The sequence below is a fragment of the Oryzias latipes genome, chromosome 14 (assembly GCF_002234675.1).
Source record: "Oryzias latipes chromosome 14, ASM223467v1".
NCBI classification, from domain to species: Eukaryota; Metazoa; Chordata; class Actinopteri; order Beloniformes; family Adrianichthyidae; genus Oryzias; species Oryzias latipes.
Window position 1 is genome coordinate 12,161,271 of NC_019872.2, and position 15,487 is coordinate 12,176,757.

The 15,487-nt window shown below is 40.9% G+C and overlaps 1 protein-coding gene across 1 annotated transcript; it reads right to left on the reverse strand.

Moving 5' to 3' along the window:
• Nucleotides 1–116: 116 nt before the first annotated feature.
• Nucleotides 117–12,265, reverse strand: tmem135 (transmembrane protein 135). Its single transcript, XM_023962379.1, has 15 exons — nt 12,057–12,265; nt 10,963–11,090; nt 8,789–8,878; nt 8,682–8,715; nt 8,535–8,600; nt 8,232–8,278; nt 6,865–6,906; nt 6,610–6,774; nt 6,472–6,541; nt 6,221–6,388; nt 5,507–5,570; nt 5,344–5,420; nt 4,031–4,129; nt 3,200–3,267; nt 117–3,094 (listed from the first exon to the last, which is right to left on the reverse strand). The coding sequence occupies exons 1-15, from the start codon at nt 12,192–12,194 to the stop codon at nt 2,938–2,940; spliced, it is 1,413 nt and encodes a 470-aa protein (XP_023818147.1). The 5' UTR covers nt 12,195–12,265; the 3' UTR covers nt 117–2,937.
• Nucleotides 12,266–15,487: the final 3,222 nt, after the last annotated feature.

Consider the following 15,487-nt stretch of genomic DNA (forward strand, 5'->3'; position numbering starts at 1 on the left):
ACTGAAAATGGCTAATGAAACCGCAAAGCTAACTTTTAATTAGCTTAAGAACAAGAATAATTCGTCTTAGTTGGTCACTAGTCTGAACAAAAAACACAATGGACCCGAGCTAAATGTGCTTTTGAAATACTTTTATTGAAATATCGCTTTAAATTAAAGAAAAAAAACAGCACAAATGTATATTTTAAAACTGAAACATCACTTCTTTTTGTATTTTATAAGATCTCTTTAAACAATTCTGTTCCTTGTTTCATACAATCATGGACTGTTATCAAGGTCTACCGTGTCTTAAGATGACTGGAAGTAAAATGCCGTATTTCTGAAACATACTGCTGGTTTATACTGCAGATTTTATATTTTTGGAGAATTTATGTGGTCAAAATGGACCATAATTATCAGTAATTTACCAGTAAAAAGATTAAATGGAGACAGTTTACCTGGATTTTGATATGAAGAACAGGAAACACTTCTTTATTGTTGAACTGCAGATTAAACAACTTTCACAAAACCTATAATGTAATTAGCTCTAAAAACACATTTTGTCATCATAAATCAAAACCCGATACTTTCATGGCACCAAAATTTATTCCTCAAACTTTTAAAACAAGGATTAGCCTGAAAATAAAAACCCCTTTTGTTCAAACACTCCCAAAAGGAGAAAATGAATCGCTTTGGGATTTGCTTCCAGCTGAAGATCCATATCAAGTTTGAATTCTATTAAAAGACTCTACTCCAATCATCCTTTGATCTACTTTTTAAGTAATCCCAGAGGTTGTTTTTGTTATGATTCTGCAGTTTATATTCAAAATCTAAAAACCTGACGTCTTCTAGCATCATCCGGAGTTCATCAGAAATTCGCCTACAAATTTTGGGTTGGACGTTTAGGCCGGGCAACTCCGCCCCCCTACGCTTCCTCATTAATGAGAGCTCTCTGTTTACAGGCCCCTCTGCTAGCTTACAGTCCCTCCCACCCTCAGAGCTTTCCAGTCGTACAGTTTTGAGCCAAATGCCAGCTTGGAAAAGAAAACAGAGAATGCATGGATCTATGAGTCTGCAAGTGGAAGCATCTGCGTCGCAAATAAGCTCTTTTATCCCGTCTGCTTCCTATTCATTTGAGTTAAGGAATACTCAGAAATGCAATTTAATGCTAATTTTTCTCATATTTTTCCCTCCATCATCAGAAAAATGCCACAAGATGTTAAAACCAGCTTTTTCATCTTTAATTCCTAAATTCAGGTGAAGAAACAAAGCAGTGTTGGAAAATATCAATCTTACTCATTGAATAATCACACTTTAGTTTGTGAAGTTCTGTAAATTGTGAGGTCATCTTTTAAAATCCTCAGCTTTCTGTAAATCCTTTGGGTCCAATACATCTCTGGAGGTTTGTCTGAAATCTGCCCGTCTTGGTGAATTTTCTGTATAAATATTCAGGGTTTTCTTGTAGCTGAACTGACTAACCAGCTGTAAACGCTGAAATCTGATTATCAAAATCTTCAAAAAATAACTCAAAGAAAGCCAGATTGCTCCACGCATTTAATGACCATCACATTTTGCTCGTCGTTCAGAACGTCAAAGATCCACAGGTCTACAGCTCCATCTTTGGCTCAGCCAGGATTTCTTTTGTTTTCTATTTGCCCAGTTTTGCATCCAATCTGTGGTCTAACTCAAGTCAAAACTAATGGAAACGGACGTTGAAGTGCTGAGAAAGCAAATAAAAATGTTTTTATGAAGAAAATCTGCTGAACCTCTTTTTTTTTACGTTTCCATGATTACTGTCATGTCTGACGTCCTTTTTTTCTTCAAATATTCCATAAAAAGGGTATTTTAAGCAACAATTTCAAGTTCTAAAAATATATGACGTATTTTTAGTCCATTTCAGACTATTTCCAGAATAAAAGCCCTGCTTATCCTTCTGTGTAGTTCCTGTCTGTAGTTGTAAAATAAAGCAGGTTTTAGGCAAACTGCTCGTTGGGATTCAGTTTTTACCCTTTTTCTAATGCAACTTGAAATTGGGAAATGTCAAAGATTTCAAGTGCTCCTGATGTGTTTTCATTTGTTTTTAACCAAACTGCGTGTTTGTATGACCTCGACACAGAATTATTATTTGCATAAAAATACTTGGATTATTCTGTATCCATTAAATCAATGGTCAACCAACAAGAAAAAAATTAAATAAAAATCAACCAAAATCCAAAGAGAAAACATTTCAAATCAAAGCTTGAATTGGAAATATTGGTCAAAACGGAATTGACGTTGGCTCAAAGCTTTTGCTCAATACTGAACTTTACTCATTAAGCACATTTAGAAAACCTTCCAATCTCCATTAGAAATATTATTTCCTAACAAAACAGGACTAAATTCCCCTTTGAATCTCATCACACAGCTACTAATAGTTTAGTCTGTGAATGAAAGTGCAGACTTGCAGCCAAGCCCATCTTCCCTTCTTACTTTTAGTCTTCCTGTTCAGCAGTTCAGTGCTGCCTAAATGTTCTAATTTCACTTCAACCCGGACAAAACTGCATGAAGGGAATCAGAAATCTCTCCAGTCACACCGTAGATCTGGATGGATGGGATGTACAGATGCAGTTCTGAATGTGTTTGTACTTAATGGTCAATTGGTTTGACTTGACATCATTTTTCCTATGTCAATCACTGCATTTGAATAGTTTATATTGACTTAAATGCATTTGTATGCCTTCTAATTTATGCTGCACTTTTGTAAGAAATGTGCCAACTATTGCCCCACAGTCAACCTTCATGACATCACAGACTTCCAGTTTGTGCGCCTTCCTAAGCTCCTCCCATTTTAAAACAAGGCTACATTACTTCTGAGAAGTTCCATCGCTTGCAGAGAAAAAAAAAAACTATGGAAGAGCAGCCAGACTGTCCGTGTTGATGGGATCCCAAAGCGCTCTGGGGGGGGGGGGGGGCTTTGGCTCAGAGGGATCCCAGCTGGAGGTCGCCTCCTGCTGGAAGCACGGCCGCGCTGGGAGGCGTGGTGAAACGAGGGTCCAGTTTGGGCACAAAGTCTTTAAAGTCTCTGGACGCCTGAGTCCCAAACACATCCAGCAGCTTTCGATTCATCAGAGCAAATCTAAGGAAACGGAGAAAAGTGTTGGGAAGTGATGTTCCTGCAGCCACAGCCTCATTTAAGACAAAACAAAGCTTGCTATACTCTGTAGAGTGCATGCATGCATACCTGCCCTTAGTTAAGCGAAGCAGGAACTTCCAGTATGAAGGCCTGAGGTTTTGAACCTCCATCACTGCCTGAAAACACAAAAATAATGAGATCCACCTTCCTGAACCAGCAGCACAAACACAAAAAGAAAAACACAAAAGAAAAACCCTGGAGAACCCATTTGGCCACTGTTAAATGCTGCTACCCGAAATGAACAAACATTTAAAAAAAAAGGTCAAATGAACTTTAAAGGGCCCATTCAATGCAAAACCAATTTTGTGAGCGTTTAAGTATATAATAATGTTCATTCTTCACTAAAAACAAAGTGGTGTTTTGATCCCTTCATGCATTTCTAAGTATTCCTCTAAAAACCTGCGCTCTGAGCATTAGCCCCTCCCAACCCACGAAAACCAGCGGGTTCTCACATTGTGATGTCACAAAGTGAGAACAGCCCCTTCCAGGAGGAGTCTGTGCTGCCAGCTCCGGACTCCCACTGTGTCCAGACCGGCTTCGGTGCAGCAGCCAGAGCCGGTTGATTCAAAAAATCATTCTTTAGTGTGCCAAAGGTAATAAACTCTGATATCTATGGCTATAGTTTACTCTGAAAGGCTTAAGAACAGCATGATACAGGCCCTTTAGATTAAACCCCAGAAGAAAATTGTTCCTGGAAACGGAAGCGTTATTTTTTAAATCAACATCTGAAATAGCCTAAAAAATGTTTTAAAGAAACTGACGCAGGAGGAAGTTGAGAGTAAAGACGTTTTTGAAACAATGAAACTCGTAGGTATGTTTTGAAACAGACCTAACTTAAAAAGTGTCTGTTTTTCTGTCCGTGTGCTGAACGTTACTCACAGCCTGGAAGCAGATGGCGGTGGAGATGCTGTAGATGATGGTGTCTGCGTGGGGGAAGTAGGGGACATGTCCCGCCTCGATGCCTTTGAAGTACATGGTCTGAAGGGGCAGAAGGAGCGTTTGCATCAGAACACCGCACATTCCTTTGCTCCAACTTATCAGGAAACCTGGTTGACGGAACTCGGAGGGTTTTACTAAACTGAGTAACGTTCAGAGCAGGAACAGAGTTCCTCCAACTCCAAACTGTGTCAATGAATACCGTAAATGCCGGGTTGTAGAGCGCACCTGATTACAAGCCGCACCCTCCCAATTTAATCAGGAATAACCACTATTTACATACACAAGCTGCACTTGTATACAAGCCACATGTTGTAGCAATCCAAGTGGCACATCACTGAGACCATAGCAGTCTCAGAGAGAGAGGATTGACCAATAGTTTAGCTTATTTATTTGAACACACCCACAACTGCCAAACAGCATGGAGCTGACTTCAGCTCACAGCTCCCTCACTTATGGTGTGAAACTTCACACCCAGATTCCCCACTTCCTATGAGTCTTAGGGGTTTAAGGCGGGGCTGACCCCTGGTTCGCCACACCGTGTTGTAGATTGAGGATGTATATGTGCTGAAACCGTGTGCGTGTTTAAGAAGGAGCAGGGAGCTGCAGCGGAACGCGAGAGCAGCTCTCCCCTCCTTCCGGCAGTAACACGGCAGCAATGTGGAAATAACAGGGCTGGATGAAAAATACCAGTAAAAGAGAGCACGGTGACTTATAAGCGCGCACGGCAGGCGCCTCTGCGCGCGCTGCCATATTGTAGTGGCGGTCATGTGCACGTTTTGTCTAAAGGCACCACAGGATTGTGGGATGCGGCTGAGCATGGGTGTTTCTTTTATTGCACCATGACTTGAGTGTCTAACAACTGAAGTGAGGTCCATGCTGTTTGAGTGTCTGTCAAAGCAATCATGCATGTTGCTGGACATAGAATCACGCAGGCAGTTTCCCCTCTGAGATTGCTGGAGCGCTCCTGGCGGCCGAGAAATAAAAGCATAAATTAACCGCATCATTAAATAAGCCACAGGGTCGAAAGTTGGTGACAAAAGTAGCGGCTTATAGCCTGGAAAATATGATAAATAAAATGAGGTTAACTGTGTGAACAGCAGAAGATTTACTGCAGTCCAGAGTGACAAAGGGTTCATGTATGTGGGAACAGGTTTCTTCTCACTTTAATCACATTTCAAATGATATTTTTCTCTGTCTGGATCCCTGATCTGATCCAATGTCAGCGTCTGCTTTGAGCGTAGAGACGCTTTTACCTCCACCAGCTTAGAGAAGAGGTACATGGAGATCGTTGTGCTTTTGTAGAAGAACATGGAGATTCCCGCCAAGAACCCTGGAGACACAAAAGGATGAAATGTGTTGCAGGAAAACATTCCAGGAGTCTGTGGAGTTTCTGTGGGGGAATTCGTCCCGTCTCACCGGCTACCAGGGCGTGCAGCTCGTCGTCGATGTTACGGATCCACCGCAGGAGGCAGCTCGCTCCCTGAACGGAAGCCACATGCACAGTTTAGTCAAAAAGAGGAGAACGTAAATGTGTCAAAGAAAGACCCACTCAGAGGAAAAGGGGGGTTGTGGCATTTTTCTGATGAAAGAGGATATATATGAACAAAATGATTCTTAAAATTGAATTTCTGCGTAATTTTTATTCAAATTTCTAATGAACTGCTGCTCTGCAGAACCTCCATCGTAGAAAAGGAGACCTTTTTATTTGGACTAAAATAGGCAGAAACATTAAGCCGGCACAATTAATCAAAAAGATATCGTGCAAAAGTCGGCGAAAATTGCTACAGTTAGCTTAAATGTGCTAAAACAATCTTATGGCCGTCTATGAAGCCCTTCATGCATTTGACCAATCGGATGGACTCATTTTGTGTTAGATGCTCGGTCATCTGGACCATCATTTAAGTTATGTTGACTGTTGCAGAGAAATGGAAACTAGGGATTACGTTGTTTTGCTACTTGTTCATGTATCGCAAGTTCTATGATCTTCGCAATATTGATCACTAATATCGCGAGTTTTCTTCATTTCCTAAAATATAATCAAAAGCCCAGCAGGAAGCTTTTACAGTCGATCAAAGATGATGGGAGAGGGTCTTTGAAGCAGAAACCAAGCAGACGGGGGTCTAAACGCACCTTGTAGATGCTGACAAAAGAGCCTAAGAAGGCTCCCAGCTGGAAGTTGTCTTTGTTGTAGAAAATGGAGGGAAGCCGTGAGGGTTTGGAGAAAATCTGTCTGAAGGCTGACGGCACTTTAATGCAACACTGGATGAGATACCCGATACTGAACATCCGGATGAATCCCTGCAGGAACAAACAAACAAACGATTGGGTTTCCTTTGGAAAAACAGCAATGGATCTATTTCAGAGAGGTGGAGAAGTCTTACTTTGACACAGTAGGAAATGCAGTTGTCATGGTGATGTTTGCAGCACGTGTGTCTTGGACCCCGTTTGCATCTGGAGACAAAAGAAAGCATGGCTGTAAGAGCTGCTGCTCCCTCCACAGACGTCTCCTTCAGACCTACATGGACTCCAGCAGCCTCCTGGTTCTGTCCAGCAGGTTCCTCCTCCTGGAGCTCTCTGCTGGCAGCGCTGCTGGTTCTACGCCAGCGGCTGCCTCCGCGGGCCTCGAACCCACGGGCTCCGTCAAAGTGGAATGAGTGGGAAGCTCCTCTTTCCCGATGATGAATCTGTCACCAGCAAATCACATTTGAATCTTCATCCACCCCCCCGATGGCTTCATTTAAGGTAACAGCAGAAAAAAATAAAATAAAACTTACTTTAACGCAGAGAAGACGAAACCTTTAAGACCATCGTTACTCCTAGAATAAAGAGAGGCAGGGGTGACATGAAATGTTGACTTAGGTCTCCATTATTTCACTGAAACCAGCTTTAAGCTGCACTTTATTCTGATGAAACATCAAACTGGATCATGTTTCCATGATTAGCCCAACAGGAACACTCAGCTTTTACAGCAGTGTCTGATTTGACCGCCATCACAACCTGATCCCTTCGCATTGCATTGATTAGAACAAACTACTTTCTGCCTGACTGGAGGTTTTCACTTGGGTGGGGGAGGGGGCGGCTTGGTTCACAAAGTACAGCTGGAGGCCCCGTTGTTAGCCTGTAGCTATGTACACACCGGAGGTGCATTCAGGAACACGCTAAAAGTGCAATTTTCCAGCATTTGGTGTTCACACTGGACAAGCAGGGACGGACTTCTTCTTCTACTGTTTACTAGCGCATGTCCGCCGCCTGTAGTTTGAACAAAATGTAGCAATAAAGCTCAAAATGTTGTTGATTTACTAACACAAATTAGATTTGACTTAAATTCCCCCATTACAAACAAAACGTGTCATTTTGCTCAGCTTTCTAATTTCATATAAGTTTATGTTGTGTTTGTCTCCCCCCTGGCGTTTTCTCTGAACACTTTCTTGTTCTTTGTTGTAGGTCACCTGTGTTCTCAAATAACATTTTTTTTTAAAGAGGCGTGGTGTAAAATGTAGAAGCGCCGCAAATCTCACAAAAACGGCTCCGTGAGTGCTAGGATGGCGGAATAGCATCGTGTGGCCTCAGTTTGAGTTTATTTAAAAACAAGCGGCTTGTCGCCGCGGTCTGGGTTCACCAGACAAGCCAGAGAGTTTGGCGAGTTTCACTGTGTCGCCACAGAATCCGAGTCCCTGGCGGCTGGAAGTTCCACCCGCTTTGACTCGTATGTTTATTCGTACGTAGAGCCCGAAAAGAGTCTATAAACTTGAGTACATGGAACGTGAAAGTGCATAACCATTTTGGCTCTCCGGGCTCGCCACGCGGCCTGTGACCTTTACATGTCCTGCAAACAGGTTTGCCGATTTTTCATCCGCAGACGGCTCGTTTGGGACGGTTTTTATGACGGTTTTGAGCAAACTCCATCAGGTGGTGGACGGTCATAAACCCCTCGGTTCTCCCCATCATTTTTCATGAAGCTCATTGTTCTCACAAATAGCTGTTCAGATTCATAATCATTAGCAATGAATCCACCTGCTATCCCCTAAATGTTTTTAGAATGAGCGAAAGGATAGGAAGGGGCTCCCGTGACGGAGACATGAAGTTATTCTGGATGAGACTGAAAACAGATGAGTGAGTGTGAGTCACAGTCGTGTCTGACCTGAAGAAAAACATGAAGAGCGACGCAGTGACGCAGAACAGCAGCACCTGAGAAAGAAACATTTCATTTCTTTCACCACAACAGCTCAGTCCGGTGAGTTCAGTGTTAAACGGAGACCTCGTGGTCAAAAATCTATCATTTCTGACCTGTTAGCGATGGCGGCAGCTAAAACCACAGACCCCCTACAGCTGGTTAACTCACGTGCATTTGATCAAGTGTTTCTAAACAACTCCACGCCCCAGTAAGCTCAGGTCTGGTTGATGACTAGACAGAATGCTGAAAAGTGCTGGTAAAGAGGCTGACCTCTCCGTGTTTGATGGGTTTGACGACACCTCGAGCCGCGGCCATGCGGAACAGCGTTTCTGTTGCCTGACAACGACAAGAGGATGTCAACCACGGCCACAGAGCAACACAAATGTGAAACTTGAGAGACATCAAAGCGTATCTTACTAGATTTGCCATGTAAATGGTCAGCAGACCTCTCCTGGGAAGGGAAGACGGCGGGTTAGACAGACTGGACGTCAGGTAAAAACAAGCGAATGAAACAGTCGCTGCACCTGCTCTTTCGCTCCAGAAGGATGGCGATGTAGGAGGCGGGGAGGGCGGCGCCAAACCCCGACCAGGGGTAGAACCCTCCAAACAGTTTTCTAAAATGACAAAGACTTTTTCGCTCAGAAATGATACTTTTTCTCCGACAAACGTGAACATCTTCACATTATTCGCTCGAACCTCAAACTTTCACAGAAGTCCAGTTTCATCAATGAAAACAAAGATCTGGGGCCTCATTTATAAAACTTTGCGTAGGATTTGCGTCAGAAGTGGCGTACGGATGAAACATAGGACGTGCGTACGCACAGAAATATTCGGATTTATAAAACCATGCGCACGCACATCCTACGCATCTTTCCCTTAATAAATCACAACCGATTCTAAATGCTGCGCAGCTTTTGCGGCTTCATGACACGCCCATAGTTGCCCATAAATGGTCCGTGAAACGCCCACAAGTTAATATTCATTGATTGCGAAACCATGGCACACACCGAGAGGAAATGAACAAAACGTAACTTCACTCAATGTGAAGTAGAAGTTATCGTTGGCGAGGTGGAAAAGAGGAGAAAAATGTTGTTTGGAGGGCACAGTGTGGGCATTACTAACTAATGCCAAAAAGGCACGTGAGTGGCAGACGGCGGCAGACGCCGTAAATGCTCCCTTAGTGGAGTGGTGACTGAGGCGCAGGGGGACACGACGCGCCACATGCACCGGCCTGACACCCCCCCAAAAGCCCGCAGAGGTCCAAGAGGACGGCTCGAGGAAGTCGGAACCGGCTCATAAGCCACTCGTCCTCTTTTGCCAGCAAGTCTTCTTGCTGTCTAAAGATGCGTTCTCTCCGAATTCTTCCATTTGCCACATCTTCTAAGAGCGCAAGATCAGCCATTGTGCGTCATTACGCATTGTGATGGGGCATTTTATTTCCCTCCATTTAATTACATCTGACAAGCTACAGATGTCGGTAATAATCGACGTGGAAATGGGAAATTGCTCAGCGCAAATGTAATTTCTTGTTGCTTTGTGAATGGTTGAAAAATACGCCATACATTGTTTTATCAAAAATAAAACAAACTAAAGGCATATGTATGAATACCATAATTCTGTAGCTTATGAAGAAATGTTTTGCTATGAAAACAACTTTCCCCAGTGGACAATTAATGCATCTCTCTCTATCTATCCATCTGTCTGTCTAATTGCACCTATATCTGCTCCGCCAGACGGACACACTGACGAGAATATCAGTTTTGTACATTATTTCGTTCTGTTAACTATATTATTTATGAGGATGAATTGCACAACATGCCAGTATTGCAGAACATATTTCACTTTTCTTTTTGCAAATAAGTCTTCATTTGAATTTCTGTTGTAATTTTCGTTTGATTTTCTTTTGTTTGTTTCACTGCTGATCGATTAAACGGGTGTTCGTGTAGGCTGTTAATTGTAAGACTTGCTTTGTGAAGTCGTCATGTTATTTCTGAGAGGCAGTATTGTCATTTTCACTTTCAGGTGTTTCTTCCATCTGCCGACGGTGTCGCCGTTTCTCATTTCACCCGTTTTTGTGCGTACGCCTGGGTCAGAGCTTGCGTGAAGGACCGCACATTTTCCCGTCAAGTTTGCTTTTTATAAATATCAACTATTGCGTAGAGAGTGGCGTACGCCTTCTTTTGTGCGTACGCAACATTTATAAATGAGGCCCCTGATCGCACTCAGTTTTAGATACATTTATCAAACGGAACGGCGTCTGTACGGGTGACATGACATGGAGAATGATTGACACCGGTCTCCAGCCAATCAGGACAAAGAACACAATGTGCTGTTAAAAAAAAAATGCGTGCAACGTTGCAATAAAATAAAGCAGCAAAACAGAGATGTTGAACCGCGCTCTCGTGAGGAAACTCTGTAAATAATTCCCACAATGCATCATTCCTAAGATGGAACTGATAGTTTCCCAGCAGGTTTTGACATAGTGAGTCCACAACAAGAAAGTGTTGATGCGATGAGTCTCTGCTAATCAGTGCAGGAAGAAGTTCTGATAGTTTTGGAACAATAAAACTGTCAATAATTACAGCAAACATCTTTTAAAAAAAACACCAAACATATCAGGTGTTAAAAAAATAAATAGAGATCTTACTAACATTGAACTTTGGCTATAGAACTGCACAAACCCAAATCCCTCTCTCACCTGAAAATACAGAAGAAAATGAGGAACAGGCCTCCATTGGCTGTGAGGAAAGAGGTGGACCACAGGATCTCTGGAAGGAGCCTTTTTATATAGTAATCTTTCTTCCGTCTCCTCAGAATGGCCGCTATCTGCAAGGAACAGTTGGAGAGCCGCCACGAGAAATGATTTACCACCTCCAAGCACCAAAAGCAAAAAAACCTTTCAGAGCTCGCTAAACGACAGTAGAGGCCGTCAAAACTGGCCAGAGAAAGCCTGGTGATGTGAAATGTTTGACTTAGCCGATCCATTGAAATGAACTACGAAACCTTTTTAAGACAAGTATTGATCAGTTAGTGACCTTGACCTAAGAGTTCAGCACAGTTACCACAGACATGAAAAGGAAACTTAGAGAAATAGTATTGAAAGAGTCAAATATAAATATATATTTATATAGATATATATATACACATCTCACAGCTATAGACATAGATAAAACATTTAAAACAACTAAAGTGACAGATCCAGCTGTTCTTAAATCACTTAAACTACACAGTGATGTTTTTTATTACTATTAACACATTTGTGATTCCTAAAATAGTTTTAAATTGAAGGTGTGCCGCTGAACACGTCATTAAAATATTAAACATTTCCTTACATTCAAATAGTGAGGAAAATGAGGTGAAATGCTTCACTTTTCCACCACAGGAGTATTTTTTAAAGGTTTATTTTCACGTCTCTTCTTATCAGTGACCTTGTGTATAAGAAAGTGTGTTATTTTGGTTATTTTTGCAGTCATTTGAAAACACACACGTTTTGCTGTTTTCTCTCTGGAAAACACCGTTTTATGGACCCGCTGCATTAATTGGGGAGTCTGGCAATTTTATAAATAAAGTTTTGTTTTGAATTTGGTGTCATGAGTGTCCGTTGAGTTTCGATAAGTTATTTGTTTGAAGAAGAAAAAAAGGGCTTTTCTTGTTGTCCACGAACCGTGCATGACTTGAACTTGGACCTTTCGGGCTAATCTAGATTAGTTCGTTTCCAAACCAGTGAGTTAGCCAAACTTGGTTAGCGCGCTAACTCCCGAGCCGCAGTGTCTCGCGCTGGGAAAGCCTTACCAGGTAAAGAGGGGCGTATATTTTGAAGGAGACGTCCAGAGCGGCGCTGGTTATGTCCACGGCGGACTGCACGCACGACGGCTCCCATGTGTGGCCAACTTCGTAGCAACTGTGAGGTATTTTACTGAGGGCGGCCATGTCTGCGAGCCTGCACAGACAGCACTGGAACCGGGGACTGTGGGAGGGAGGGAGGGAGAGCTGTGCGGCGGATACGCGCTGACGTGCGCGGTCACGAGGCGTTTACGTTGTGATGAACTCCTGCGGACTGAACCATTCTGGTCTTTTTCAGGTCAATTCATTATGTTGCCAACTCTTCTGTGAAAAATTCGTCTTAATTTATGGAGTTTGGACACAAATAATATTTTAACTAATTAATAAATATTCTTGAATCATTTTAAATAGTTTAAAAGTCTCAAAGAGGATTGAATTAACATTTTATGCCATGGAAGATCTTCATCATAACCTTCTCTTTTATGGGGTCCTAAACTCTTCATAATTAAACAAATATATATTTAATTAAATAAATGAATAAATATGACCTTGTGCAATAACACAATCAACCAATAAATCTCTCATAAATATATAAAACATCATGAAATAATTCCCGATGTTGCTGAATTATAAAACATTTTGCAAAAACATTATTCTGAAACTTGTAGAAAATGTTGCCAAAATATGTAGAAACAACCTAAACTAAACTAAAAGCAACTTTTTATATTATTTTTATATTATTAAGTACTGAAGGAAATTGCATCTTGGGGGGAGTTTATGTTTGGAATATTCCAAACTTTCATGTTCTTTTCGTTAGTTTTATTTAATAGTGAGAATCTCAGCTCTGTGATGTATTGGACATTTATTTATCCTTTTAATTTACTTATGTTTCTGAAACATTTTTTTTTATCAGAGTGGGTCTTTAAAGGCAGAACTCGCACAATGGCTTAGTGTGGAACCTGATGCATTAAAATGAGTTTACTTGTGCTGCGTACTTAACATGTTTACTCAACAATAAAAAATGTATGAAAAGCCTGAACTAGTCCGAACCTGCTTATTTGAAAAAGCCATCTTCCTTTCCCATGATTACCAGGTTGTAGTTTTGGGACTTGGCCAGCAGGTGGCACTGCCTCTCTGTGTTTGAACTGGTTCTGTTTGAAGTAAAACATTTTTTAAAACTCATAAAATCTGTTTTATATTAACCCTTGTGCTATCTTAGATGACCCCACCCTTACATTGATGTGTTCTCCCTACCATGACAAAGGTGGATAACGGTGGACAGATTTCATGTAATCCATAGACACCAGTGAGGTTCACAAATCATTGAAGAAAAAAGGTTCAGAGCACTGTCTAGTGGGTCTAGATGACCCAACTCCCAATGTTAAAGTGCCTAGGATAGCACAAGGGTTACAACATTGATTCAGAGAACAGCATATTGATGTTGGCTTCCCAAATGCTCAGAAGACCAATGATGTGAGTATGTTAGTTCCTGTTATTTCATTACAAACCTACTTCCTGGATTGTTCTTGGCATCTGGATGATTTCTAAGGGATTCAGAGTCTTTGTTCAGGAAGTGAGTGAAGCTGAAAACTTTGGATTTCATCCCAAATTCCTAAAAACAATTGCAGTATTCTGCTTTCATGACGATGAACTGAGAGTTCTGCAAATGTGGGTTAGTTAGTTGTTTTTTTTAACACTTGGCACAAACATGTACTTTTGCTAGATTATTCCTTTGTTGCAGCAATACTTCATGGGATATTTCTCTGTGATAAGTGAGCCACAGTTTGCAGATAAGAACAGATACACTGTTCAAATAGCTAGGGAGAGCTGAGAGAAAGGAAATGACATCAGAGCCGCTAATGAATGAAGCTCGTTGAAAATCCTCCAATGCTTCTACCAGGAACAATCTAAACAACACAAAATATCAGTTAGTGGGTCCTTTTTGGAAATGTACTGACGAAAATCACTTACAAATACTTAATAAAACATGCTGCTAAAATTAGTAGATCGCCATTTCTTAATAGTACTACTTAGTACTTTATGAAGTACTCTTGTACAAACTCGTCCGTTATTTTACAGTATAGTTTTTGAGTTATAGATTACTCAAATGCCATAAGATGCGTAACAGTGACATCATTTATCAGGATTTGGCTTTAAATAAAACCTAACCCTCTAGTAAGTAGATAACCATTCCTTCAAGGTACTACTCAGAACTTCATACAGTAATACCTCACACAAGTTACTTTACTGTATAGTTTTGGGGTAGTACTGAACTGTCATAAGACAAGTAACTTTGACATCACTAGCAGACTTTGGTTCTGGATAAAACAAATAAGTAGATCACAATCCTTCGCGATACTACTTAGTACTCCATGCTGTACAATCACTTAAAGTAAAGTATTTTTTCTGTATAGTTTTGTACAACTAAAGTTTCATACAATGAGTAAAATTGACTCTAACTTGGCTTTAGATCACAATTCATTCAAAGGAATTCCTAGTACTTCACACAGTACTCCCACACAAAGTATCATGTTTCTTTACTGTACATTTTTTGAGTTATTGAAGTGTCATAAGATAAGTAAGAAGGACATAACTCACTTTGACTTAAAAAAGAACAGCTTCTCAAATTAGTAGATCACCATCTCTTCACAGTAGTAGTACTACAGTTTTACCACTGAATATAACGTTATTTTATGATATAATAAGGCAGCCTTCTGAAGTTTCAAACAAATAGTAAATTTGACGTAACTAGCAGAGTTTGGCTTTAAATCAAACATGTTCCTCAAAATAGCAGTTCACCATTCCTTCATAGTACTACTTAGTACTAGAGTATAACCACACATAGTATCAAGTTACTTCACTGTATAGTTTTTGAGTAATCCATTACTGGAATTTCATAAGACAAGTAGGAGTGACATCCTTTAGCAGGATTTGGCTTTGAATCAAATCTCTTCCTCAAATCAGTAGATCAGCATTCCTGCACAGTACTATTTGGTACTTTATACAGTACTACCACTGAATATAAGCCTATTTTACTGTATAGCTTGACGTTATAAGTAAAACTGACATTACTGGCAGACTTTGTTCCTCAGATCAGCAGATCACCATTCCTTCACACTACCTACTGTATGAGTACTTCATAGTATCATATAGTACTACCTAGTACTCATACAGTACCAGACACAGTTTCAGGTTTATTTGGGAGGTAAATGCATGAAAGGTTGTTGTTTGTTTCAGGTGGTGGAAATAATGCTGACAGAACCAGATTCTAAAAAATAAATAAATAAGCAGAAACAACGGAAGCCTTTGGTTCTGGGGAAGTTTGGGGGATTTTTCCTGAGTGCGAACCTCACCTTGTTGACTTCTGGCCAACAAAAGTGGCGCATTTTTTCAAATAAACAGTATTTTCAACACTATAAACTCTAAACAAACTGGAATAT

Excerpts from the sequence above, each read along its gene's own strand:
- tmem135 (XM_023962379.1), bottom strand. The coding sequence starts at position 12,194 with ATGGCCGCCCTCAGTAAAATACCTCACAGTTGCTACGAAGTTGGCCAC. Across the intron at positions 8,879-10,962 it reads ATTTTCTTCTGTATTTTCAG|AAAACTGTTTGGAGGGTTCT; the intron begins GTGAGAGAGGGA and ends TTGTCATTTTAG. Across the intron at positions 4,130-5,343 it reads TCTTCTCTAAGCTGGTGGAG|ACCATGTACTTCAAAGGCAT; the intron begins GTAAAAGCGTCT and ends CTGCCCCTTCAG.